This window comes from Ammospiza nelsoni, chromosome 4 (genome assembly GCF_027579445.1).
Source record: "Ammospiza nelsoni isolate bAmmNel1 chromosome 4, bAmmNel1.pri, whole genome shotgun sequence".
Taxonomy (NCBI): domain Eukaryota; kingdom Metazoa; phylum Chordata; class Aves; order Passeriformes; family Passerellidae; genus Ammospiza; species Ammospiza nelsoni.
In genome coordinates this window covers 41,048,893-41,075,245 of record NC_080636.1, presented here as the reverse complement: position 1 = coordinate 41,075,245, position 26,353 = coordinate 41,048,893, and the positions used below count along the sequence as shown (strand labels likewise).

Below are 26,353 nucleotides of genomic sequence, written 5' to 3'. Positions count from 1 at the left end.
TGTCACCAGCTTTGAGGAAAAAATACCTAAAATGAATGCAACAGGCCTAAAGCATGATTATAATGACATATCTGTCCTTGGTGCCCTCTTTCACAACCAGGAATCCTGAACATTCTGAATGGGAGCAATAGGAGCATCCCAGAGACAGCTCCATCCATACCACTGCAGTTAATGCCTCTTAATTTCTTTATGGTAGCAACAGGGGAAACGTAGGGCCTGAGTCTGTTTCTTACACTCAGAGCAAATGTGAAAAAGTACAGTCTGAAAAGTTTCAAAGCAGGAAAAGGTCAGGTAACTGGTCTCCTGTTTCCACCTGTGTGGTGCTGCAGACATCCATCCGTCCATCCATCCATCCATCCATCCGTCCGTCCGTCCATCCATCCATCGCAATGAACAAAACCTTGCTGTAAACTGGAGAAGCAGAAGCCTCTGCAATTAGCCAAGCAACACTTGAGCAGGAGGAGCTCTCAGTGAGTGAACAGTGTCAGACTGAGTGACTCCAAGCAGAGTGCCCAGGCAGAGTGTTCCCATAGTGATCCCACCCCATCTCTATCCACTGGGCTGGGCTCAGACCCATCTGTACTGTGTTCTGGGTGAATGTGCCTTCCCCCTCTGTCAATTAGCTATCACAGTAATGGTGCTACCACAGCTGGAGACAGCTATCAATACTGGCATTTCCCTAACGTGCATGTTCACCAGTGAGTGATGATCCCAAATGATTCCAAGTGTTTGTTTTACAAAAGGCAGGGAATGCACGTTGTCTTAATAGATGACAAACTTGAGGCTTATGATGAGAAAGTGCCATTGTCTTTTAATCACAGTCTCACAATAAATGAAAATTAGAGAGCTTGTCCTGTCCTGTGGGACCATTTGTAAGATGGTAATTAGCTCGGTGACAACCCACACAGACTTGGACCCAAATGCTGCAGGAGAGAGCAGAAGCCAGTCTGTATTCACAAACCCAGACTACTAGCTGCAGTTGAGATCTCTTTCTAAATATTCCTCTCATTTAGCACATCCAGTAACTCCCAAAATACATACATGCTACAAAAGATAGCTGCAAGCCACTCAGCTGCAATTATGGTTTTAGATCATCCATCAAGTCCTTCCCAGCAAGACTGCACTGTCAAATTCAACACAATCCCAGCACTACCAGCATTGATACCAGACCATGTATAAACTGCTGAAACACAATTAAATAACTCTCAAGGTCACCCAGGAAATGAAAGCACACCAAATCTATTAATTAAACAGCACTACTTGGGGGGGGGACACTTGCTGACACACTCCTGCAGCACAAGGGCAGGAGCTGTGGATTTTTTTACAAGGCAACACCAGAACATCTTCAATGCACAAGTATCAGGAGCAAAGTGTCATGCTCGGCCCAGAGTGGCTGAAATGAGAAGCTGAATGCATTTAAAGGAGACAGACATGTAGAGGACAAACTAAAATTAGAAGCACATTCCCATGGGCAGTCCATGAGAATACTAACACTCTGGTGAAGCCACTATAAAAAGAACTTCCAAATTTGGAAGGTGACTAGGAGGAGAGAGGTATCATTAAACCACTATCTACTGAAAAAAAGGCCAGGATCAGCAGTTTTGTAGGAGTAGGAAAGTCTCCAGTGCCGAAATCTGAAAAAGCCCAGCCTGAACTGAGCAATTAGGAGCTATTTATCCACTGCCAGTGATGGAGGTTGGTGTTATTTGCAGGGTCAGAGCATTCACCCTGCCAGGATGCAGCAGAATGCCAAGGAGCAGACCAGCTTGCATCCTTTGGAATGCCACAGCTTTGACAGATACTCCCAACAGCAGGGCAACAAAATCAGGATGAAAAGTGACTTCTCAAAAGCTAAAGTTTGAAGGAGCAAGGAACAATCTAAAGGATACTTGCTGCAAGATAGGGGTGGTTTGGGGGATGTCTGTCTGTCTGGAACTCACTGGTGCTGTCCCCTGGCCCTCAGACACCAGGGGAAGATGAGCCAGGCTGGCATCAGCCCCTCACACAGGGACAGGCAAGGGTGACACCCCAGCAGAGCTATGGACATGCTGTGCAAAGCAGGAAGGCTGAGTCCTAATTTCCATGTGTTGTTTCCAATATGTATCTAAGATTATGTAAAACCTCTTACTGAATGGGCATTCCATTAATAAAGATGCAGAAGATGCACATAAAATGCAAAACACAACCAGATTGGATTTATGCACCTGACATGGCCCATACAAGTTCAGCCTATAAAATGCACTTCCAAACCCACACCTTGGAAGCAAGGAAATTCTGCATTCCTAAGAGTTTGTTGCTGTTTATAGTTTTTAGTCAAATTACACTTTCTTTAGGAATTCATGTCACAATATTTAAAAATGAAAGCAAATGCAATTTTAAGAAAAGAACAAAAACATCCAAACAGGGATGCTGCTGTATTGGGGAATATACACTTTTCTTTTCAGTACTTGGTTTGCTGGTCAGCAGGGAAGACTGAATAAGTCTTCTCCAGGGTGCAAATGGCAAGACAAGAGGCCACAGACACATGCTGGAGTCTGGAAAACCCCAGCTAAGCACAGAAACATATTTATTTATTTATTTATTTATTTGGATAGGAAGGTGATGAAACACTGGAGTGGTGCCTGGAGGAGCTGGGCAATTTCCTTCTCTGCAGTCTCCAAACTCAGCAGGATGGGCTCTGATTTACCTAAATTTACTGCACATGGTTTGAACAGGGAGTTGGGACTGGGTAACTTCCAGAAATCCCTTCCAACACACATTATTTCATGACCCGTGATATTTTTTTGCAGAGGGCTGGGTAGGTAAGTAAAGCAAGATGTCTGTGCAGATGAGAATAGCCCCACAGATTGTCTCTCCTTGCTTGGGATCACCTCTGGAAAAGGAGCAAAGACATTCCAAGACCCCACAGTGAGCTCCTGAAGCACCACTCCTGACTTATGGCTCAAATCAAAACATGACCCATGGTCCAAAGCCAGAAGACCTTCCTTTTGCCTCCTTCTGTGCCCAGCTCACACGCTCAGCATTTCCCCATCCTGTCCCTTCTCCCTGCCCCCATGTCTGAACAGATGCTTGTCTGCTTGCCTCAGGGAAATGGGGGAGTGTGGAGGGGGATGCAGCTCTCAGGCAGCACAGACAGCCCAACCCTTTCTCCTTGGAGGTACCTTTTCCAGAAGCAGGGTGCAAGGTGATGTTGTCATCTTATTGCAGGGGTTCCATACTGTTGTCTCCTTATCACAAAAGCTTCAGACCTCCTTGGTGTTTCTCATGGACAGCCCCTCAGAGCACTGACTTGTTCTTCTTCACAAAGCAGCCACGTGACTCCAATTCCCCTCTCACCCAGCCACCCCACTCTTTTATAGCATTCTTCCTCTCACTGGTTACAGCTGTGGCCTGTTACAGTCAGGCCTGTTCCTAATCTTGGAGAATTGGCCCAGCTGCAACTCCTTAGGGGTAAGATTACTTTCTACACTATGTTTATTTTCTTATCTTCTATCCCCCCACAGGGTGACATACTGGCTGATAGTAACCATGGGCTAGGATGCCAAACACCCCAAATGGGCAGATTTCGGCTGTCTGGGAAAGAAATGCTGCCTAAACGAATTGCTTCTTTTCTCTAGGGAAAGGGAAAAGGCCAAGACAAAAGTGTCCCACAGAATGGGTTCAGCCCAGAGGCACAAATGCCAAGGCTGAGGCAGGATTATCACAGAAAACACATGACAAGTTTTACCACCCCTGCAGGAGCCGCTTTAATGCCATCCAGTGATGCCCATCCACACAACCCAATATACTGCAACCTGGTTTTGGTTGGGGGTTTGTTTTTACTCACCCTCAGATCAAGTAAAGGTTCCCAATATTTGGGTATTGATCCAAGAACCAGCGCAGAATTCACCTATTAGCCCATCAGCAACATTGTAACAGCAAAGGGAACAGAACTTACAACATCCCCTAAAAAAGCTCTAAAAATATCTGTGCTAGCTTAACTGAAAGAAAAAGCTTAGTTTAGCTGAAGTAGTAGAGATCTCTGTTTTTGGAGGAAAGAGTCCAGAGGAAAATTACATATTTGTGGTTTAGCCGGGAGTCATGATGTCTATCTGTATGCATAACACGTGGTTGCAGATTCATGACAAACAAAGCTTTCAAACAACAAAAAAATCTAAGTTCTGAAAGATCCATCTTGTGTGTGCAGAGAGAGAGAGCAATTCATTTCAGTCGAGTTTATTTCCACAGCTCTTGAAGTCAGCAGTGCAGACAATTATGAAACTCTTCATTCCAGGAAACACATATAGAAAGTAAAGCACAACAAGAGAGGAAAATACAAATGGGAAGTGTGGCAGCCACTCCAGTCCTCACCCCCCACAGCAAGATCCTCAAGAGAGGTGTTCAAATTCCACTTCCCGTTTCTGTGGGTGACTCTGTTTTACATTTCAAATGACTGGCTGCAAAAGGGGTGTGGACTTCAGGGAAAGAAAAACTGTTTAAGAGAACCTGGACACACCAGGAAAAGAACTTTCATGCATTTAAGGGAACAGAGAAACAGAGGCTTAAGCAGGGATGGAAAATGCTTCAAGATCTGGTTCACACTTGATTTATACTGAATCATTACCTATTTTGGTGCAAATTAGGCATGTACTTTCTGAGGCAAAAAATTACAAAATCAGTGGCAAACCTTAGTGAAACCTCATTTCCTTGGTCTGTTATGGATCCTGCTACAGTTATCAGGGATATTGCAGCCAGCAATGCTTCACTTGAGCTAAAATAACCTTGTGCTCCATTAAAAGGAAAGAGAATTAATGTAGCATGGCAGAGTGGTGTCATTGTCTGCACTCAAAGACATTTTTATGCTGCACAGTAACCCAGAACAGCAAAACTTAAAGATGCAATGGCACTTAGCAGAATAAAAGGATTCTGCTGCAAACAAAAGAGACAAAAGCTGTGACACCAAATAAAGCTGCCTTCCCCCTCTTTGCTGGCACTCAGACCACATTAGCTGATGCCTCATACGGCTTATGCTGAATATCAGACACATTGATTAGCACTACATAACTTAATCTTTTAACTGCTGGGGGGTTCTGACACTCCACTCACTTCAGAGAGGAAGCCCATCCACACCAAACCTTTCCAACTACAGAAGTCAAAACTTTCAGGCTCTTCCTCTTAAACATCAACATACATTCACAAGAACTTCAGCAATAAAAGGACTCAGATGCACAGCAGTAACAAAAACTGCTGAGAAGGAGAAAGCCTGCAGAAAACCCAGCTGCAACAAGCCCCACTATGCCCCCCTGTGTGCTCTTGCCTGGTGCAGTCTCGTTCCAGTACATTTAATCTCACAAATAGCAACTGCAAAACCAGCTTCTGTGTTCTGTTGTTGCACTTCACTAGTCAGTTACTTGCTGTAGCCATGGCTGACTTTAAACATTCAATCTGTTATTTTAGAATACTCATTAAATAGGCTCTTAAATATGAAATCATGTTATATCACTGGTTTATTTGGTTTCTTGATATTTTATTTTAATTCTCTCAAGGACTACGGTGTACCTTATTCATCATAGAAATTGCAAATTTAATTAATTCAACAGAATGGATGAGATTTAAAATTACTGAAGTGATCAGCTCATGTAAGCAATAAAAATAATTAAAAAGGAAGTGAGATTCTCTAATGCATCAGTCCCACGCAAACTAAAGCTTCAGATTTATATTAAAAGTTTTATTTATTTATTTATTTGCATAGCTATAGTTAATACATCCCTGAGGACCATATTCACCAAGCATAAATTTATATAGCTGGGGATTGCTTTGAGTTGCACTGCATCAAGAAAGAACTATATATTTTTGACATAAAGTAAAACCTTAAATTAAGCTCAGAAAAAACATTGTGCTAAAGAACTACATCCACTTAATCTGAACAGGCCTGATTTTTACCCTGTGTTTGGTTTATAGAGTAACTTAACTAACACCAGCTGAGCTACTCACAACTGTGCCACAGTAAGACAAACTAAATTCAGAAAGGAGTTACTGCATTCACATTTTCTATATATTAATAGTGTTTCTCCTGAGATTCTTGGGGCTTTATGAAGTGTCATGCACATACTTGGTGAACATAAACATAAAGGACATATTGTTGTGCATGAAGGAGACACCACCACACCCCCCCACAGCTTTAATTACTTTCTGTTCAAAAAGGACAAGGCAATACGCAGTTTCTTATTTTTCCCACATGAGGAACTTAACAACTTGACTGTTCATGTTTTGTGTTACAGTGGGAAGTAACTCCGAAATGCAGGCTTTTCCTACTTTTTTTTTGTGGCAGGAGGATTCAGTAAGCTAGACACCAGCACAGAGTGTGGTGAGGAGCAGTGCCAGCTTTGGGTGCTACCAATTGCCTCAGCCATTGATGAGAAGTTCCCAGCTCAGAGCATGAAATGAGCAGACTCCAAATGGACACCAACACACTCATGAGAACCACGTAAGGGATTTGTCTCTTTCCCTGTGCTGTCCCAGTCTGTTCTGCATCAAGGCTGCCTCCTGGCCTGCTGCAAGGCCAGCCTGCCTTGGGAAGGGGTTGCTGGAGCAGAGGCCTTGCTGCTGTCAGAGCACTCTTGAGGCGATGCCTCAGCCCAGCCTGGCCAAGGCTGGACCAGCAGATCCACACTAACAGGCTCAGGCTTAGCAGGGCTGAGTCTGTGCCTGGCAGTCCTACTTACCTGCAAGTACCCTGACTTACTCCTGAGAGAGAGCCACTCAGGGACAGCCTGGCCTTGTGCCAAAAGAACTTCATTTATCACCTGAAGAGCTGCCACATGTCAGTAAAATCTGCTGCTGCCTCTCGCCAAGGGATGAAGATTGATCAGAGACAGACTCGAGCCTGATGTTGCTGGCTAATGGACCCTGCCTGCCTGCCACAGCTTGTACACTGTCTGTAAGGTCTGGAGGAGGTGGCAGGGCAGGGAATAATGAGCTGCAAGGAAGTGGGAATGCAAAGCCAGCAGAAGCCCCCCAGTAGTTACAGAGAGATCTTGACTGTCTAAGTACCATTAAGAAAACATTACCTTAAAACAGCACAAATCCTGCAAGAGCAAACTCTCCTTGGGAAAAAAAATTCCATGGTTTCACCAGGTTTGAATCAGCAGTTTTCCAGAATGGGTCAGAGCTTGTATTGTCAGACTAATGCAGATTTTATCATTATTTGGGATGTCATAAACCAAAATCAGCAAAGCAGCTGTAAATCCATGCCAAACGTCATAACAAGATGGTGCCACAGTGTTACACCACAGAAAATGTCAATTGCAAGACTAGAAATCAGAGTGCTAAAAACTAAGCTTGCCTCAAGTTAAAAGAAGACCAAGAAATCAAAGTTTACCAGAAAAAGATAAAGGAGAAAATCGGGAAAATGAGAGTAGATTTCTTGGTGAAGAGATTATTACTTAGCAATTTTCTTTCCAAACTTCTAAATTAAAAAAATGGGAGCATTAGTACACATGGAACTTCTGGAAAAGTAACAGTTACCCAAGATGACAAATCCTGTGTGGGTACGTGCTCACCAAAGGAAGTAAGCTTTTATTGTAACTCGATGTGCAATCTCACAAAGATAAAGCACTGGGTTCTCCAAACAGCAAGGCTTAACCTACATTTTCATCCATTTGAAACTCTGTAAAAAAGCAACTCTCTACACACTGATGTACAGCCATGTCACCAGAGTAAGACCCTGAGAAACACAGCAATGCTGAAAATCACACTAATGAACAGCCTCCTGCAGCCCAGGAGCTCTGTTACCACAGGAACATGAGCTGTGTTTGCCTAGAAATTTCCTACCACAGTGTAGCACAGGCCAGATTACTCAAGTACAGCTGGAAGAGGAGAAAATACCAGAATGGCCAAAGACTGATGGGAAACAAAGGATTCTGAACCCCTTTCAAAGTTTCTTCTCAAAGCCTGCAAGTTCAGCTAATGAGGCTTGTGCCTCATTTTAATGGCCACACAAAATTCAGTAGGGCTCTTTTTACTACAGTGATATTAAAGGGCTGAGGTAAGAAGAGGTAGAAATCACAACAGTGAGTATTGATGAGGAGTAGCTGTATGGAGAAAGGATGAGGAAATTCTGTGGGTTTTAAACTTTCACACATACATTACTTAAGTGGGAAATGGAGATGAGAAAAAGGACAACAGAAAATACTGCTTGCAATCCATTTTCCTTGTTTTTCCTACACCATTCATTAGACATCGTAAATACAAGGCTGGACAGAGAAGAAATCACAGATTTATGAAAAGGATGAAGAGAAGAAAGATGCTGAAAAATTAACAGAATTAGTTATGTGCAAAGCAGTGTCTGCACAGAAAAGCTCAGCTTTCAGAGATGTACTGGAGCCCTTCTTGTAGAAGTGAAACAACTTCTTCAAGGAAGATTTCCATGACACTTCTTGGCTATGAACATGGACAGTAAGGACTGCACAGAAACAGAATCATTTAACATTCAGCCTTATTTAGCTTTCCAAAAATAACTCCCTGTACACAGTCATCTTTGAGAAACCACCCCATCAATTAAACTAGACTTCTGCTTTCCTACAGAAATCACACTGAAAAAAATAGTTACCATTTTTTTCTTATTTTTCTTAACTTACACATACTTATTGTAAGAGCTGAGCTCCCCTCCTCTGGCACACTTCCTTTTTCACTCTTTGTGCTTCCTGATGTGATGCAGCTCCATTACTCACCAGAGAAGACAATTTACCCAGGGATGTCATAGTGACTCAAGCATAAGAGCTCCAGTGGGGTGCTGGCAGCACTTGGAATGATTTTAGGGTGATCATTTAGCTGGCTGAGGGCATGGCTGCAGGAGAAGGAACATGACAGAACACAACATCTGCTGCCAAACCCTAGCATGGTAATTCCAGGTCATGAAAATCTCCTCTCAGGCAGATCTAGAACATGGCAGTGTTTCTGAAACAGGGGCAGAACAATTTGTCCATTCCCTCTTGAACTGCACACCTTGGTGCAGGTGGTGATGCACAGTTTGTGCAGACTTGCAGAGCCCTACCTGCCTGTCACCCAGGCTGTCATTGCCTGTTTGCACTCCAAGCCAAACCTCACAGATACAAACTGTGCATGTGGAACAGCTGGCCTGCCAGAGGAGCTGAACTCCATCCTACACTGCTCAACAAGCCACTTGACAAACTGAAGACTTGTGACAACATGGAACCAATTTAGACTTTTGTTTCAACTGAATTCTGTGCATTTCAGCCTTTCCCCCGCATCAGTTCACTCTTGTCTTTTGTTAATTTTCCCCAACTTGTGGAAGCTCATAAATGTGTTCTGGTTCTAGTAAGGCCCAGGTGGATGGCTCTGGAGTCTGACTACACCATGTGTGTAACCACAGCTGCAGAAGGGCTGCACCTCCTCCCTAAAAGCACTTGTACATTTGCATAGCTCCCACCATTTTACAATGCAAAACCTTTGGTAAGATAAAATAGCACAAATAACACTCCCTCTTCCTTCTAATTAAATTTCTAGGTCAAACCTATAAGCTTAAGAGAGATGCTGCAGAAATTTGACATGTCATTTTGAGCCATGGTACGCTTGTTTTCACTTCCTATTTATCATTACAAGGAAGGAGCTGATTTCATCCCAGGTGATGCCTCAAGAGGCTGTCTGGAACAGAGGCTAGACAGAGTTAAAGCAATAAAGTAGGTATTTCTTCAAAGGATCCACCTCCACCTTTGAATAAAGAGCCAGGCTGTGGCTCTGCCCAAGATGGACCCAAAAGGGATGCAAGATGGATGACAGCTCACAAATGTTCAGACTGTTATAAGTTTGGCCCATTTACATATCGGGGTTAATGATTCAATTACAGCTTCAGATTACCAAGGCCCATCCTCCCAGATTGCTCTCCTCAATTCTCCATTGTTTATAGTTCTTTGGGCCTGAAACTACAACGGTGTCCTTGGTTCTCAGGCTGGAGAAGGACTGTTTGGTCTGACTACCCTGTGAAGAGAACTTGCTAACATTTTATATGAAGTTCAGAGTTACACACCAAAGGAGTACAGAATCTGAAAAATATGAAAGCTAAAACTTAAGTCATCACAGGCACCAAACAATTTTATTAGTCTAAAAATGCCATAACAAACAGGAAATTCCTCCCCTTCTGCAGAAGTCTCAGGTACAGCAGATATTCTTGTGAGAGATACCCTTGGCATATAATTCAGTGTATGAAAAACTGAAAACCCAGCTACACTCTTAAGATCAAGGTACTTACCTGTCTACACTGTTTCTAAAGCAAAGAGACAGACCTACCCCAACCCTCCAAAATAACTTTATTTTTTTGCTTTACATGGTTACAACACACAACTCTGGAAATAAAAAGGATAGAGCTTTCTTCATCTTGGAAGGACGGAATCTCAAGCACAAAGCAAAATATAAAATAAGCATCTTACTAAAACCAGCACTAATTATTGACATTGGTCTGTCTCATCGTGCAACAGACACTGTCAGCTGAAATTCTTCTGCAGGTCTCCAAAAATCATGAACAATCCTGCAAACAGCCCCTCCTGCACACTGCTCCAAACCCCTGGCACAGAGAGCTCTGGCAGAGCAAAGGCTCAGAGATGAGAACACTGCACACTGCTGCAGGTGATCCATCAGATTATTGCATCCCGCAGCAGAATTCATAAGGAACATCACAAGATAAGGAAAGAGTCCTGACTGGAGTTACTGGCACTTGCTTTCTGAGCTGCTCTTTGTATTTGTTAATTTCCATTTCCCCTAAATTTTCCAAACTGATAAATAATGGACAAAGCAATGAAATGTTCCTACCGATATTAGGATGCTTCAGGAGACGACAGATTCTAGCTTCTCTCTCCAGTTTCTGGTGATCTGCATCAAAAGAAAGCAAAACAGTTGCTGTTAGTATGAAGATTAACATAGTTTAGAGTATTTGCTTTAAAGAATCATCACATTATCATCATCTGATGGGATCTGTAAAAAATGTCTCCTTTATTTAGATCCACTAATATTTTCACCCAAACTGTAATATTGAATTGATTGGTTTTTTACCTTTGGGTAGAGCAGTAGGCTGGAGCTCTGGACTTGTACTCTTGGAGCTCTAACAGTCTTTTCTGGAGATAAAATACTACTGCTTGTGTCAAGCTCTGTTCTTTACAATAGACAACATAAATATTCCAAAATAATACCAACTTTGGAAAACAGAACTGCTTGAAATGTAAAGAATATACTTTGAATCTTGAAAACATTAAGAAATGAACAAGTTTAGAAAAAGTTGCTTTGATGGCAACTCTTCAGAGTCAAAAATTTAGCATCAGATGTTAGAATTAAGAAGTTCAATTCTTACTGCCAAGTATCCAGTTAGATATGTAGGTCAAGAGAACTGTAACAACAGATTTAAAATAAAACAGAGAAAGCAAACACCACCTTTAAAATACTTAACACTTCAAGTTTCTGACAGCATGTTTTAAATCTGGAGGAAAGAACAAGAAGGAAAACTTGTTTAATTTTCATTTTTCTGCAGTTCGTACTTCCTAATATTTGCAGTCAACTCTAACAACAAGTGAAACAATTTTACATATGGTAACAGTTCAGATTATTATCACATGCTTTTAAGAACTGGGATAGTTCTTGAGCTAGTCACTACTTGTCAACTGACCCACCATACTTGCTGAGGCCTAAGGGCCTCCTCCACTTGCATGAGAAAATTTGTCAGCTTAACCCTCTTTACCTTCATATTTACTAAAAAAAAAAAGAAGAAATCAGAAGTTCAAAGTATTAAAAAGAACTAGAAACCTGCAACATAAGCTTAAAGGTCTTTTTCTAAAGTTAAACTCTGCCACTGAGGTTTCTCATTAATATTTTTGAATTCAGCTGCAGCAAGGCTGAAACATAAGCACAGACATCTACAGTTACAGTACCTTCATGTCCAGCAGCTCTGGCTGTAACTTAATCTTGGGCTGAGCACTTGGCACATTACCCAGAGCAAGCAGGGAGATGATCTGCAAGGCAAACTCTACTAAGCTGGGGTGAGAACAAGGATGAAAATGTGAACATTGCCTCAAAAGCAAAGAAACAATCCAGAGGCTATTGGACATGTAGTGTGGGAGCTGTGGCTCTGGTGCACTACCAGCTCTACTTTCCAAGGCTGCTCTGTACCACCTCCAGCTATATTTACAGATCAGGCAGCACAGCCAGAAACCTGGAAGGTGTCCCACAGGCTTCTATGAAGTGCTAAAAACATCCCGTGTCGACTCTTCAGGAATAACACAGCTATAATAAAGAACTTCATCTCCAACTGTGAATATGATGTATAAACAGTTGATGTTTCTTTGCTATCAGCTGCTATATCACAGCTTCTGAACTGACACTAGATGTGATTCATGTAATTTATTGATTATAACTGTATTGATTAAAAAAGCACACCTGATATTTTTCAAATCACAGTAAAAACATCTTAGAGATGCTGCTGCACGCACTGCAATACGTGAAGGTAGCATCTACATCATCATCATTATTATTGACTGCATTATATATTCTCAGGTTTTTACTCCAAACTGCAGCAGTATATTGATGGACACCAAGCAGGAGTTCTCTGCTGAAATCAGAACAATGAAAATCTGCATTTAACTCCTCCAGTTGTTTGTGTCACAGCAATTGCTGTTAGTCAGTATGAAGTGATGCAGTCACTTGCTGGGTGCCTGCAGGTACCTCACAGCCTGCACACTGTGCTGAGGCAGCAGAAAGAGCATTAAATGCTCCCTGAGCCAGGGATTCAGTGGACATTAAGGTCCAGAAGATGACAGCTGCACTTCCAAAGAGACAGAGCATTCTTTAGTGTTGTCAGAAGAGTAAGTCTGCAGTGTCTAAGTGTTTGGGGGTGGGACCAAATGCAAATTTAACTTCATGTGATATCCAAGAAAAGTATTCTCCTTTAAAACCTGCACATTTGTTCTCTGAGTTTTAGGAAATCCTGCACTGGGTTTATTTACAAGTCCTTGCAACTGCTACTGCTGTGCCACCCGCAGCTATTTGTGTTCCCCTGCCTCCTGCCAGGGCTCAAGTGCTGGGGAGCTAAAGGTGAATGTTAGAGGGCAGGGCACACCAAAATACTTCCAGCACTCAGCTCCCAAACATCTGAAGGGTAAGGTGTGCCACTGCACAGCCCACTGGGAAACAAGGCTCCTGCCATATAGCCAGGGAAAGTACCCAGGAGGCACAAACTCCCCAAAGCCTGAGAAAGTTTGGGCTAGCATCTGGTGTCAAATGTTTATGTTACAACAGTAGCACAGGAAAAGTTGTGGAAAAAATAAATGCAATAATAGGTCACTTATCAAGATCAAAGAGCTAATTCCTCTCAAATTTGACAACAAATCATTCACCAGCTAAAATTGCTTTACCTGTCAGGTAAACACAAACCAGGAAAAATTATTATCAGGAGCAGGAAGCCAAGCTTGAAAGTCACAGATAAATAAAAAGGGAATGCACAAGTACATATACTTGTTTCCCTTGCTCGATTTTAATTACCTGGACTCAGTTACAAACAGGTCTCCTACATTGTCTGCCTAAAAAATTGTAATTTGTTGAAAAATACAAGCTCAAAACACAGCAAAGCAAATGCAGAAGAAGGAATGCTCTACAAATTCTAGATTACTTTAGGAAAGCAAGTCTCCGTAAGTGAGCAATGGCCTCTACCACAGCAACAGCCCATTTCCAAGACTGGAAAAAGATCACTGCCTGTCAACCACTGATAGCATTGGAAAGAAGCAGCAATGAGAATAATGTGGGTTTATTAATGGAAAAAAACCTTGCAGCCACCTACAAGTTTAATCGGATACGGAGCCACAAAAAAAAAAAAAAAAGAAAACAACAAGATTTAATGCACTGAACCATTAAAATCTCAGCCTTTACAATAACTAATGAAATTCTGTGAAACTGAAAAAGACAGAATATAGCTGTAAAACTGGGGGTAATCATAGACTGTATACACTTAAAATCTTGAACTAGTTCTCATTCATATGATGATGTTCTAATAGACCCAAAGCTAATATTATAATTTATGACACCAGATTCAGAAAATTAGACTGCCTGCATTCAGTTTCTACTAGGTAGGCTAATGAAATAACTAATTTGCAGCAGTATCAATATTTGTTTTCTTACATTCACCTGGACAGCATATCCTGTGCAACCTGCTCCAGCTGAACCACCTTAGCAGGCAACTGGATTAGAGGATTTCCAGAGGTCCTTTCCAATCCCAAACACTCTGTGATAAACCTGGGGGAAGCTGGCTGGGGCTGCTACACAGGAACTGAGTAGACACTGGTCCATGAACAGCTGCATGATGCATCACTTGTTTTGTATGTTTTAATTCTTTTGTCATCATCCTCCTCCTATTACTTATTATTATTCTCCCTTCCTTTTCTGTCTTAGTGAACTATCTTTAACTCAACCCAAAAATCTTAGTTTTATTTCCTCTGATTGTCTCCCCAGTCCTCCTGAGGGTGTGGGAAGAGGGAGGGAGGGAGGCTGTGTTTAGCTGCCTCTTTGCTCAAACCATGACAGTGGGAACCAATTCCATCACTAAGCCCCTGCCTGAGCTCCTTCTTATGAAAGGCAATTTACAGACCTCCAGCATTTTGCAAGCATTCATTTTCAGCTGGTAAGATAAAACAAGAACCACATTTATTCATGTAACAGTCCATCACACAGCTCTTTGAATTTTCCATTACTGAGTTCATGCTACAGCAGTGCTCACAGACAGACCTCAGTTAGCTCCCCAGTTATTCCTAAAGAAGTAAATGCTAAGCAATACAGGCCTTCAATTCCCAACAGCACTTTTTCAAAATGAACGCTCCAGCATTCAGTACCTGCTCCTGGGGAGATATTTGAACAGAGTTGTTACTTATTCCTCTCTTCCCTGTATTTATAGCTGGGAAAGTGGGACATTCTTGGAATAAACAATCCCAGCCCCTCCTAATGCTCCCCAGCAGTCACACACCAGGTGTTCATTGGTACAAAGGCATCTTCTCCATGGACACCCCGCTCCACAATGGGCAGGAGCCCACAATAACAATAGCACAGCAAATTCTGCCATTAGGCCACTGCTCAAAAGCATCAACAGAGCAGAAATCAGGGCACTGAGTGTGCCTGTGTTATTCTGTGGCTGTGTTCCCAGACACACTTGTCTCCACCGAGTGGCTGAATATCAAGGAAAAGCAAAAGATATTAATTCAAGATGCTTTATGAAATAATGAACAAGCCCCACACCTGTAGAACTGCAAATTCTGCCCCACAGCATTCAGAAAACAAAAGGCACATTTGTACTCAGCTGCAACAATAACAGTTCTCAGCTGACTGATGCTCCTGCAAGGCTTTCTTCCACTTCCCACCCGCTTTGTGTGTTAATGTTTTACCCTTCACAGCATGTGAGAAATTGATAATGGACACAGAGACCCGATTCCCATCTACAAAGCACAGATTACAGAGGCAGAGTCACTGCAAGTGTCTTTAGGGCACTTCTTTGGACACTTTATCCCTGATTTCTATGACACCTGCTATGACCAAGAGGCACAGATATTCCTGCATTTGTGCTGTTTCTAGCACTGCTGCTAAAACTGACAAGTACCTGACTTCACACGAGCTGGCAAAAGGAGTGAAGACAACATGTGACATTAATAGCAAAGCACTGAGCCCACATGACTTCATTTATTTCCATGATTTGTGTTTAACCATGGCCATAATGAACAGAAAGAAGAGATAACAGAATGATACGATTGCAAACTGGACTTTACCCAATTGTTGGGAGCCTTTAAACAGTTCCCAAGAGCACACAGGCACACATTACTCAGCTCAAGCTAAGAAATGCTATTTTTTCACCTTTTCATACTCTCATTTGCTGTGGATTGAAAGAGCCAGCTGGCAATTCACTTCCTTCACTCTTCTGACTCAGAAAAACAAGAATAATATTAGTGGAAGTCCAGAACTGCTGTTATATATACATGTTAATTGTTGTTTTCTATATAAGGTATGTCCACAACTACATACAGCAGTTTTATATCTATTATTTCATTATATAAACAGCACATCTACTGGAACAGAGTGGAGTACTGTAAACTCTCCAGTGCCAAAGTAAACAGAAAGGGCCTGAGAGACAGAAGTGTGAGTGTGATCACCTGGTCACCTCCATCTGTTTGCCACCAACCTGCACCTGCCACTTAACTCTGTGCACCCTGTGCTCCATCTTGTCCTCTTTGCATCTGACCCATCCAGAGCTGCACCTTGTAGCACCTCCCTGATACATCCTCATGCAAGGCATACATTTGCCATAACAGGAAAACCTGAATGCACTTTACATCCTCATCTTACCCTTGCTGCCTCCTTCTGTCCCTACAGCAGTTTATTTTCCTTTGTGACTCAAATTTGCCAATTCCTAGAGCTGATGGTCAGCCAAGTCTTCTTCAGCCAATCCCCCTCCATTCCTACATAACTGCATGTCCTTCATTTTCCCTTATTTCACTGCCCTCCTTTTATTTTTGGTTCTCAACTTAAAGTGCCTGCCCTCTACTTGTTTAAATTCTGCTGATAAATATGTGAGTGCATTCAGTACTTCTCATTTTTTTTCTAGCTTCTATTTTCTACTGAGCTGTTAAAATTTCTTTAGGCTTCTCAGTTCTCTTGGCTCATTTCCTGCAGAAAGTTGCAATTTTCAGGAAACAATATTTGGAAAAAAAGATGTCAGGAATTGAAAGTAAGTTCAGAAAAATAAATCATGTAAGAGATGCCTGGAACTTGAGGTGTGGACCCATCAATCTAATGAACACTAAAGCATCTGTTTGCACTCAAATGGTTCACTGGAGAGGATGGGCTGCAGGATATACTTGACTTGACAGCCTTGCTGAACTCCAGTCCTACAGAGCCCATCTTAAACACATTAAATCCGTTAAAAATGCTGTAAACTCTGAGCAGACTTCTGTCTGACACTAAAATTTTGAAGGCACCCTCAAATTCTCAAATTATGCAGCAAGACATGCATAAGAAATGCTCATTTTCCTTACAAATGTTATTAAAACAATATTGTCTAATAACAAAAGAAAAAAATACAGTTTCATATAAAGTCAAAACACTGTCAGCTACTGCAATATGTAGGTAGCAGATTGGTAATTTGAAATAAATTGTGAGCTTCTGATTGATGCCAGCTTATTTTAATATAAATGAGTAATTACTACATCCAAGACTGGTGTCAAGTCATGATTTGTGACAGCCACTTGGCTGGGACATGCAGAAGTTCCTGATTTTGAAGCTGCTGCAAAGAGCAAATTCTGAACTCTGACTTGATGTTTTCACTTTGGCAACCCTTATTTTTAGAAATCCTACCAATGGTCACCATCTTTTGCCTCGCAGATGTAATTTCTACAAGGTGTTGCATTAATTGTTTGTGAATTTTTTTAAAGAGTGGATGACCAGTGAGGATGTTCAGTTTGCTGACAGCTTACGGATGAGACAGTGTTCCACATTTAATAGAAAGGGAAATTCTATTATGCAGAAAAGGTCAACAACTTTTATTTCCAATATTTCCTGTAGTCACTGTTACTTTAAAGCTGAACATTACATATGACTTAACCTACCAGAGACTAAGGGCTTCTTTTATGCAAATACACTCCAAATCACTGACATTTATCTTAATAAAAGCACATGGACTTTAACTCCCTAGGAGGAAACAACTGTAGAACTCGAATCAAGTCCAAATAGAACAAAAACAATGGTTTGGCACCTACCATTATGACTCAGAGGAAATTTAAGCAGCACATCAAAGCCAAAGCTTCTCATAACAAGAAAAACCACTAAGAATACATAAGCACATGCCTACAGGACATTTCATCAAAAATAACAGTAGGCTGCACTAGTATTAGAGGACTAAAGATATTATTGCATTAATAAAAATATCCTGATGCCTAAACCTTAGTCTTCAGCAAACAGTAGTCGTAGGTGAAGTCACTATTTCTACATGGCCCATAAAAAGCTCAAAAAATAGAAATAATACACTCAAAAAGGAGTTCCACATTAAGTTGTAACTTGATTGCCTTCCATCCGTTCACTTGCTTTAAAACAAAGAAGTGGATTATGACTAACCCACTGTATTAATTTTTTCTGCTAAGTTGCTAAGACTTTGCTCATAATAAAAACAAATCTCCTCCTCAAATACCATTTGCATGAATAGCATTTAACCATCTGAAGCTTTATATTACAGCAATCTTTGATACCAGGACAGTAATGCCACGACATCTAAGCTACATGAGTATGGTCAAGAGGATTGTCTTGACATTATTTTTAGATCATTAAAAAAAGAAATGCTAGCCTTGCAAACACATACTTGTGAAACATAGTGCCCAAAAGGAGTGTTTGCATTAAAAACCAAATCACAGAGGAGAGCCGATGTCCAAGTGGAAGCCAGTGACAAGTGGCATTCCTCAGGGCAAGCGTTGGGACACCTTTGTCAGGGATGAGGACAATGGCATTGAGTGCCCCGTCAGCGAGTCTGCCAACAGCACAGAGCCCCGTGCTGGGCTTGCCAGGCTCATGGAAGGGATGGCACCCAGAGGGACCTTGCCAGCCTGGGCAGCTGGGCCAGCAGGACCCTCAGGAAGGCTCAACAAGGCCAAATGCACCTTGAACATGACTGGCAAGGCACATGTGTAGCCCAGAAATCCAACCACATCCTGCATCCAAAGAAGTGTGGCCAGCAGGTCAAGGGAGGCAACTCGTCCCCTTTGTAGGGAAGGATGAAAGTGTGACAATAAAGTCCCACAGATATGTGTGCTCGGCAGAAAGATTTTTAAATGTAGAGTCTGATGAAGAAATAGAAGTGGAAGCAAGTTTTGATATAGAAGAAAAGAATTGCTGAGCCAGCCTTACTGGATAACCAAGGAGGCAAAGGGTGTGTTAGTCAGAAGGGGTTTTTATGGCTTAGAGCAAAGGATAAACCCACCTCAAATAAGATGTTTCTACCAAGCAGAAAGAGAGCACAGGCAAACAAGCCTGCCAATGTGGCGAGTAGAAAAAAGGTCTCAGAATTTTCCACTGCCAGAAAACTGAAAAACAACTTCTAGCTTGAACTGTAATGTACTTACTTTTGGTGATTGGACAATAGTAACATGAATATGGTAATTACAGGAGTTATGATAAGCTATAGATAAAAGTTAAGGTATAGATTGGTTCTACTGCATTAAGATGCTCAGCAAAGAAAAGTCTATAATGCACTGTAACCAAAACCAAAAGGTCTCAGGGCTCCCTGCAGCTGGAGCTGACAGCTGTGGGCACAGCTCTGTCACCCACAACCCTGGGCTGCTGGAACACCTTGGATGGAATAAACTGCATTTTGGAGAGCCCCTGGAGTCCCACATCCCTCATTCAGGCTCTTACACCCTTGACTCCACTCTCAGGGGATCCCACCTGCAGTGCTGTGTCCAGGCCCCACTGGGGAGGCCCCAGGATAAGATGGGGCCATGCTGCAGTGAGTTGAGGAGGCCATGAGGATGCTCAGAGAGATGGGATGGCTCTGGAGCCAGGCTGGGAGAGCTCAGGGTGCTCAGCCTGGAGAAGAGGAGGCTTCAGGAAGACCTGAGAGCCCCTTCCCATGCCTGAAGGGCCACAGGAGGGCTGGAAAGGGACTTGGGACAACAGCCTTGAGTGACAGGACAGGGGGAAAGGGCTCCCAATTAACAACAGGTCAGACTAGCTCCAAGGATAAAAGCCTTCCCTGTGAGGGTGGGCAGGCCCTGGCACAGGGTGCCCAGAGAAGCTCTGGCTGCCTTGTCCCCGCGGGCATTCAAGGCCAGGCTGGAGGGGGCTTGGAGCAACCTGGGACAGTGGAAGTGTCTATGGCAGGGGGTGGAATGAGATGACTTTCAAGGCCCTCTCCGGCCCCAACCATTCCAGGATTCTATGAAATTCCTAATTTGTCTTATTTCAGTAAGACATGTCTGACTCAACAGCTGCATCACTCCACTTATTCTACAGACAGAGAATAAAGATGCTCCCAGGCAAGGAAGTCTGAGGCTTTTTTTCTTCTTTTAATTAAGGCTAGGAGAAAATAAACAAGATTTTTATAACCAGCCACAAATAAAAGTTCAGGCAAGCATTAACAGGTAGTTAAACTTCAGCTTTTGACAAATTTGGGGGATTTCCTGGGTAAACAAACTCTCTCCCTTAAATGTGTGTTTGCCTTGCATTCTGCACAGCGTACCATATGCTATGCCCAGAAGGTACAGAATGTAATCAGTGTATGTAAGACAATCAAAAGGATACATAAGATAACCAAAGGAGTGTAAGTATACAGAATTCCTGCAGAAGATGAAGCCATCATCTAGTGCTGGAGGCAGGAGGCCCCAGGAGGAAAGGCATCCTCCTTAATGGACAGTGGTTGCACAAAACCTGCCTAAAGGGATTTAAGCTTTTCCCCACTATTAAGGGAATTAACACTTGTCTATTTGCACGTGTAGTGTTAGCTCCCAAGCTGCTGGCCTTTTCCCAAGCCACCGAGCTTCTTGGGAAACAGCAGGAAACCAGGTTATCTCTCTGTTGGCAAAACAAACAGGGCAAGCAAATCATTCTGTACCTCAGGAAAATAAAAGAACCACCCAATAACCCCACTATGTAAAACAACAGTCAATGCATCCCAGTTTCTCATGGTGTCAGGTTCATCCCTGCTTCCACTTAAAGAGCACTGAAGATGGGATCAATCTTTTAAAAGCACAAACTCTCAGGGGTAGAGCAAACCCATCCAACAGCCCTTACCAGATAATGAATGTTTATCCCTTGTTTCTGTAAAAAAGAATTCAGGGAAGATGTTTTAATATTGCAGAGACTCCAAATTCTGGCCCAGTGACAAATACTAGCTGTCTAAGAGGGAAATACTGGAGCATCATTGATATTAGCATTGCACAGTATTTTACTGATGTTAGAAAACAGGAAAGTAATCAATATTAATTGGGAAATCATTGAATCTGATTACCCTGATGATTTAGAGAACATAAGTATATAAGAACATATTTACAGCAACATCATTTTTTTAAGTATCCACGCTTTCACTTTCAGTCAGGAATTTTATTATTCTGATTAGAGATTGTATGGGAGATGTTCTATTGCCAAAGCCCAATCACTGATGCAAGCACAGCTTTGAAAAAAATCACAGCATGGGGCACTGGCAAAATACAGCAGACACCCATGACAACCCATCCCCTCTCCAAAAAAACATGAAGCCCAAACCACAACTAAACCACAAGAATTAAACATAATTCAGACTAAGAGGAAAGAATTTCAATTTACTCAGCAGAAAACCTCTCAACCAGATAAGGGTTACATAAAAAAAAAAAAAAAAAAAAAAAAGTTCTGTTCAATTCCTCTTCCCTCTAAGAATCAGCCTTTGGTACTGCTGGTTTTTTCCTGGAATCTGCTGAATAATCAAAAAAGTTATTTAATGGAAATACCTTAAATTATGGCTGTTACGTACCACTATCATTAAACCACCACATTCAGTGTGGTTTCCCTGGTACAGCTCAACGTTCTACTCAGCATATGGAATAACTGAAACTATTGTAGAAAATGAAACTACTGTAGATAAACCCCCAACTTTTCTCCTTTAAAACTGAGGAGCTGGAGGAGAGAAATAACCCAGCCCCCAGTTGTGTTATTTAATTAAAACTGCCACTTCTAATTGAATTCCCAGCAAAGCACTGGGGAAATAGTCCCACTGCTATACCAAATTTATAAACCAGAAGTTCATTACTCATATGCTGTATTTGCCCACTGTCCTTTCAGCTAATTCCAAGAGCTCCCAGCCAGTTTGGAACAACTCTCAGAGATGGAAAGGCTTTGTAGCTCAGCACAGAAAAAGGACCACAGCACCTTCTCTCCCACAGCATCCAAGAACTGACACAGAAAGCATTGATAAAAACACTGCAAAGCAGCAACTCTCAGCTTCTTTCCAGTACCGCTCATAGTTCCTCGTGAGAGTGACTGACACCGGCCCTGGCTGCCCGACGTGGGCTGGGCAGTGCCCATCCTTGGAGCTGTACCACAGCCATCTGCACGTGCTCCTGGGCAGCCTGCTGGGGCAGAGGGATGCAGCAGCCCAGCCTCAGCCAGGGGGGACTCCAGGAGCCATCAGCCTCAAGGAATCCCAAATGCTGGACACCCCACACAGCCAACTGTCATGGACATTTGGCCTCAGGGTCTGCACACAAAAGCGTTTCAAATGATTGGCACATCTTCATTCCTTGAGCAAACACTCAGAGGCATTTTCCAGAGAGGGTTCCAAAGTCTGGACTGGTGTTAAACCAAGCTCTCCAATAGCCTTTTCAAAGCAGGATTACCTGTTTCATGCCACCACAGGAGCGCACACATTCCTCAAGCCCTCAGCTCCTGGTACATCAAGACTGCACTTGTGCAACTGAGAAGATGTTTCCCATGTTAAGAACTCAAAGGAGTTTGCTGCTTAGGTAATGGTTATTTTATTAACAGCACCTGACAAATCTGCCAAGAACTTGTCACTCAGCTATCCCACTTAACCCAATAAACTGTATCCACTCTGCCCCTTTGCACACCAGAGCAGTTTGTGACTGCTCAGGTGAAAGGAAGTGAAAGGAAGCCATCTGTAGCCTGAAGAGGGCGTCCATCACGACAGACACTTGCTGGCAAGAGCACCAGGATCAGGCTGCTAGCAGAAATCCCCTCAATTCCCCAGACTAGGTGTGGAGAGCGTGGTTTCTGGCACCTAGTCCTGCACTGCCTGAACCAAGCATGCAATGACACCTACCACAAAGAGAGCTGAGCAGATTTTTCTCTGCAATCTGCCCCCTTTTTGCTCCTCAGGCAACTCCAACTCCTGCATGATGACTAGGACGTGCTCCCTTGCACTGTGCTGGACAGAGTGATGCTGCCATGGAAAACGTGGCTCTGGAGTGCCCAACTGGGCCATTCCTGCAGCCTGATTCATGAGCTGTGTGCAGGTTATGGTGCACCATGGATGAACACAGGCACCTCCAGCCTTCCCACATGTGTGACACTGCCAACACAAGTCCTGCTCTGCAAGGAGAGCACAACCTCACCCAGCACCCACCACATGGCAAAGGCACCACAGAGCACCAAAATCTTGGTTATCACAGCTGCACAATTACCTCTGTCACAAAGTTCACTGTCAGCTGCCCATTCCCGAGTTTAACACTTGTCAAAAGGTAGATTTTTTTTCAATTAGGAATTTGGAGGAGCTCTTACTCAGAGAAGAGCTAATAGTCACCTCAGTAAACAAAGCCAGAAACTCACACCCTTGTTTGGCAGAGGGCCAGGCACTGTAGTCATTTCTCTGGGAGAACTCTCACTGATGGAACTGCTCCACGGCACGCACATCATGACTCATGCTGCAAAAACTTGGCTCCTGGAGTTGTTTCCCATCTAATTAAAATTCACATCCCACAAGCCAGCTTTTACCATAAGAGTATCAGTATCTGTGTCTGCAGCCAAAAGACGATTCAGCACCACAAAGAGGCTGTAGAAGTAGCAAATACACCTTATACTGAAAGAGACACTGACAATTATCTATTTTGTTGCCTCCCTCCTCAAAGGCCCCAGTCACAGGCAGACAGAAATTAAGCTGCTGCCTTGTTGGATTCTTTTTTAAAGAATCCATGGAAGCAGCAGTGCTACCATACAAAAGAAACACATCTGAACAAAGTAACTGTTGCCATGTATTTTAAGCTAGCCTAGAAGATTTATTGGACATGGCTTGCTTCAGTTTTTCCTCCCACAGGGTTTATACAAACTCTTCTGTTGCCTTTAATTTTTAATTGGATGTTTTGAAGCCATTTAACTCGTTTATCTTTATTAGTTTTATTTCTAACGTAACTCTCTGGAGAATTTCCTCTATTGCTACTTTTTAAAAACACTCAAAGATACCAGTGAAGAGCTGGTGACCTGTGCAACTATCAGGAATACAAAAATAAGATGAAGTATTACATGAACATTTTTCTCTTCCAAAAAAGATCTCCCAGCTTTGTCTCTTGATGCGACCTTGTGAATCAAACTACAGCCAAAGCCTTTGCCAAGTGGCTGCTAAAAGGAAGTTACACTTGAAGTTTCTTAAGCATGCACTAACCACAAAGAAATTAGGAAAATAGAAGAAGTACTTATTATCAATGTCTTGGCCTTTGAAAAAAAAAATCCAATCATCAACCAAAATACACAAAAAATAAAATCAACTTTCCCGCTAAGAATAAAAAACTACACCAATACTTTTACTAATACTGTAATCAAAGGACAAAAGACTTAAAATAAAAAAATCCTCAATTTAACTACACTGTGATGGCTGTTCTTTAGAAGTTTTAAAAATACAGAGGCAGGAAATCAACTCTTTATTACTAACAAGTCTTTGATCTGGAACACAGACTTTTCTCATCATTTGTGAGGTCCAAACTGTGCTTTTAGTTTGATTCCAAATCATTAGCCCCTGCTGTATCTCCTTCGAGGCTTTGAGCACAGTGCTCTCACTCCTAAACTCTGGTGCTCCCAGTCAAGCTGGCTTCAACAGCCTCAGTGTGAGCTGTCAGGGAAACTCTGCCAGCATGAGAAAATATTTAGGTATTGCCACTGCTAATAAAAACATGAAGACTTCACCTTTGCAAGGGCCATGGAACAACAAAAACACTTCTGTCATGCCTGCAGAGGCCAAGAGAACCACAGTCCTCACAGAGTAAAAGCACAAAGCACACTGAAAAGACAACTAAAATTTACTGTGCAGCTTCACAGCAAATGAGGTTTACATATACCAGAGTCAAGCTTCAGTCTGTGGGCTTTCAGTGTGAAACCAGGAAGCTCCCCTGTACACTCACCACAAAACATTTCGCTGCACAAGCCATGTGCACCAACTGCTTTGCCTTCTGCTCCCGTGTGAACAGCCTGATGGCCTATTACCAGGAAGGAGTCACTATCAACTGAATTTATAACTTCTTTACAAATAAAGCTCAGGAAAACATCTGTCTAAAGGACATCAGAGCTCAGGTTCTCAAGATAAAATGTAGAAATATTAACACATTAACAGCAGTGACCTAGATAGCCAAAAGGAAAGCTAGACAGATTTCAGATGCAAGATTTGCACTTCCCTCTTAATTCTCAAGCTGAAACAGATTTATAATTATGTATCTCATTCCTAGAAATTCCCTTTCCCAGAATGAAGTCCCAAATACAGGCTTTGGGCCTCCACATTCACATTTGTGCACATTTTTAGGAATCCCTGCTCTACATTTGTAAACAATCCTGCATACAAGTTAAATAAAAAAGTTGCCATTGGAAGTGCTCTCTGTTTGAGTGTGCTTTAGTGCATCCCATGGATACAGGTACGAAGCAGCTGGAGATGTGGAATTTGCAAATATGAAATGACTGAGCAAGGGTGAAGTACCAACTTCAATGTCAGAAGCAAAAAAGGTAAAAGCAAACCACAGCCATGTTAAGAGCACAGGGAATATGAACAAATGTAAAAAGTACTTGACTGCAGTGCTGAGACAGCAGCCACTGAACAGCTTCCACTTGATCTGTGCACCTCAGGCTGCACAGCCTCAAAAAGCAGGGATTCCATGCACTGCAGACTCTGCAGCCACTGAAATGCATTTCTCACCATGTCAGCTGAAACACACCAAGGGCCTGCAGTGAGACACTCCCCAGATCCAGCACCAGCCTGACAACTTGCTACTAAAGCCATCCCACAACTTGAGAGTTCACTGGTAGCAAATGCCACAAATCCAGTTAGTTGGAATAAAGGACAACCTAAGTCTGTTTGGACCATCTGGTACAGCAAATTTTCCAGCTTCAGTAAAATTGGGTTTCCTCCTGGCCCAGCTAAAGGTGCTGAACTCCATTCAGGAGTCAGGCTTCAGTGCTGACATCACATACATGTAAGCATCCCCATCCTCACCTCCTTTTCACAGCATAGTAAATCCACATAATAACACACAATCCTACCTGAGGAAAGGTCTGGCCATTAGGAAATTAAACAAGCAAGACCTTACTCTCAGGGAAATTAACCTATAAAAACTGAAGCAAAAACTTCACATTAGAAGGAACAGTTGCAAAGTTAAAACATAAACTACTAACACCACACTAAGTGGTTCTTTAAAAAAAACATTAATTCATGTTGCATTTTTAGCAATGCTGACATAAATGCAATTTTGGTAGCAGTGTGTCATTTCTTTCCTACTTTTTCATTGTTCTACAATAAAATAAATGCCTTTCCCTAAGCAGTAACTTTTGGAATTTATTTTAAATGAGACTACACCACTCTAAACACTGGAGTTCCCATACTTAAAGCATCTGA

The 26,353-nt window shown here is 42.3% G+C and overlaps 1 protein-coding gene across 1 annotated transcript in view; it reads right to left on the bottom strand.

The window, feature by feature from the left end:
- CAMK2D (calcium/calmodulin dependent protein kinase II delta) overlaps positions 1–26,353 on the bottom strand; it is a 191,492-nt gene that overhangs the window by 62,986 nt on the left and 102,153 nt on the right. Inside the window, exon 11 of the mRNA XM_059469837.1 lies at positions 10,807–10,866. Coding sequence (XP_059325820.1) covers positions 10,807–10,866 — 60 coding nt within the window. The remainder of the gene's footprint in view (positions 1–10,806; positions 10,867–26,353) is intronic.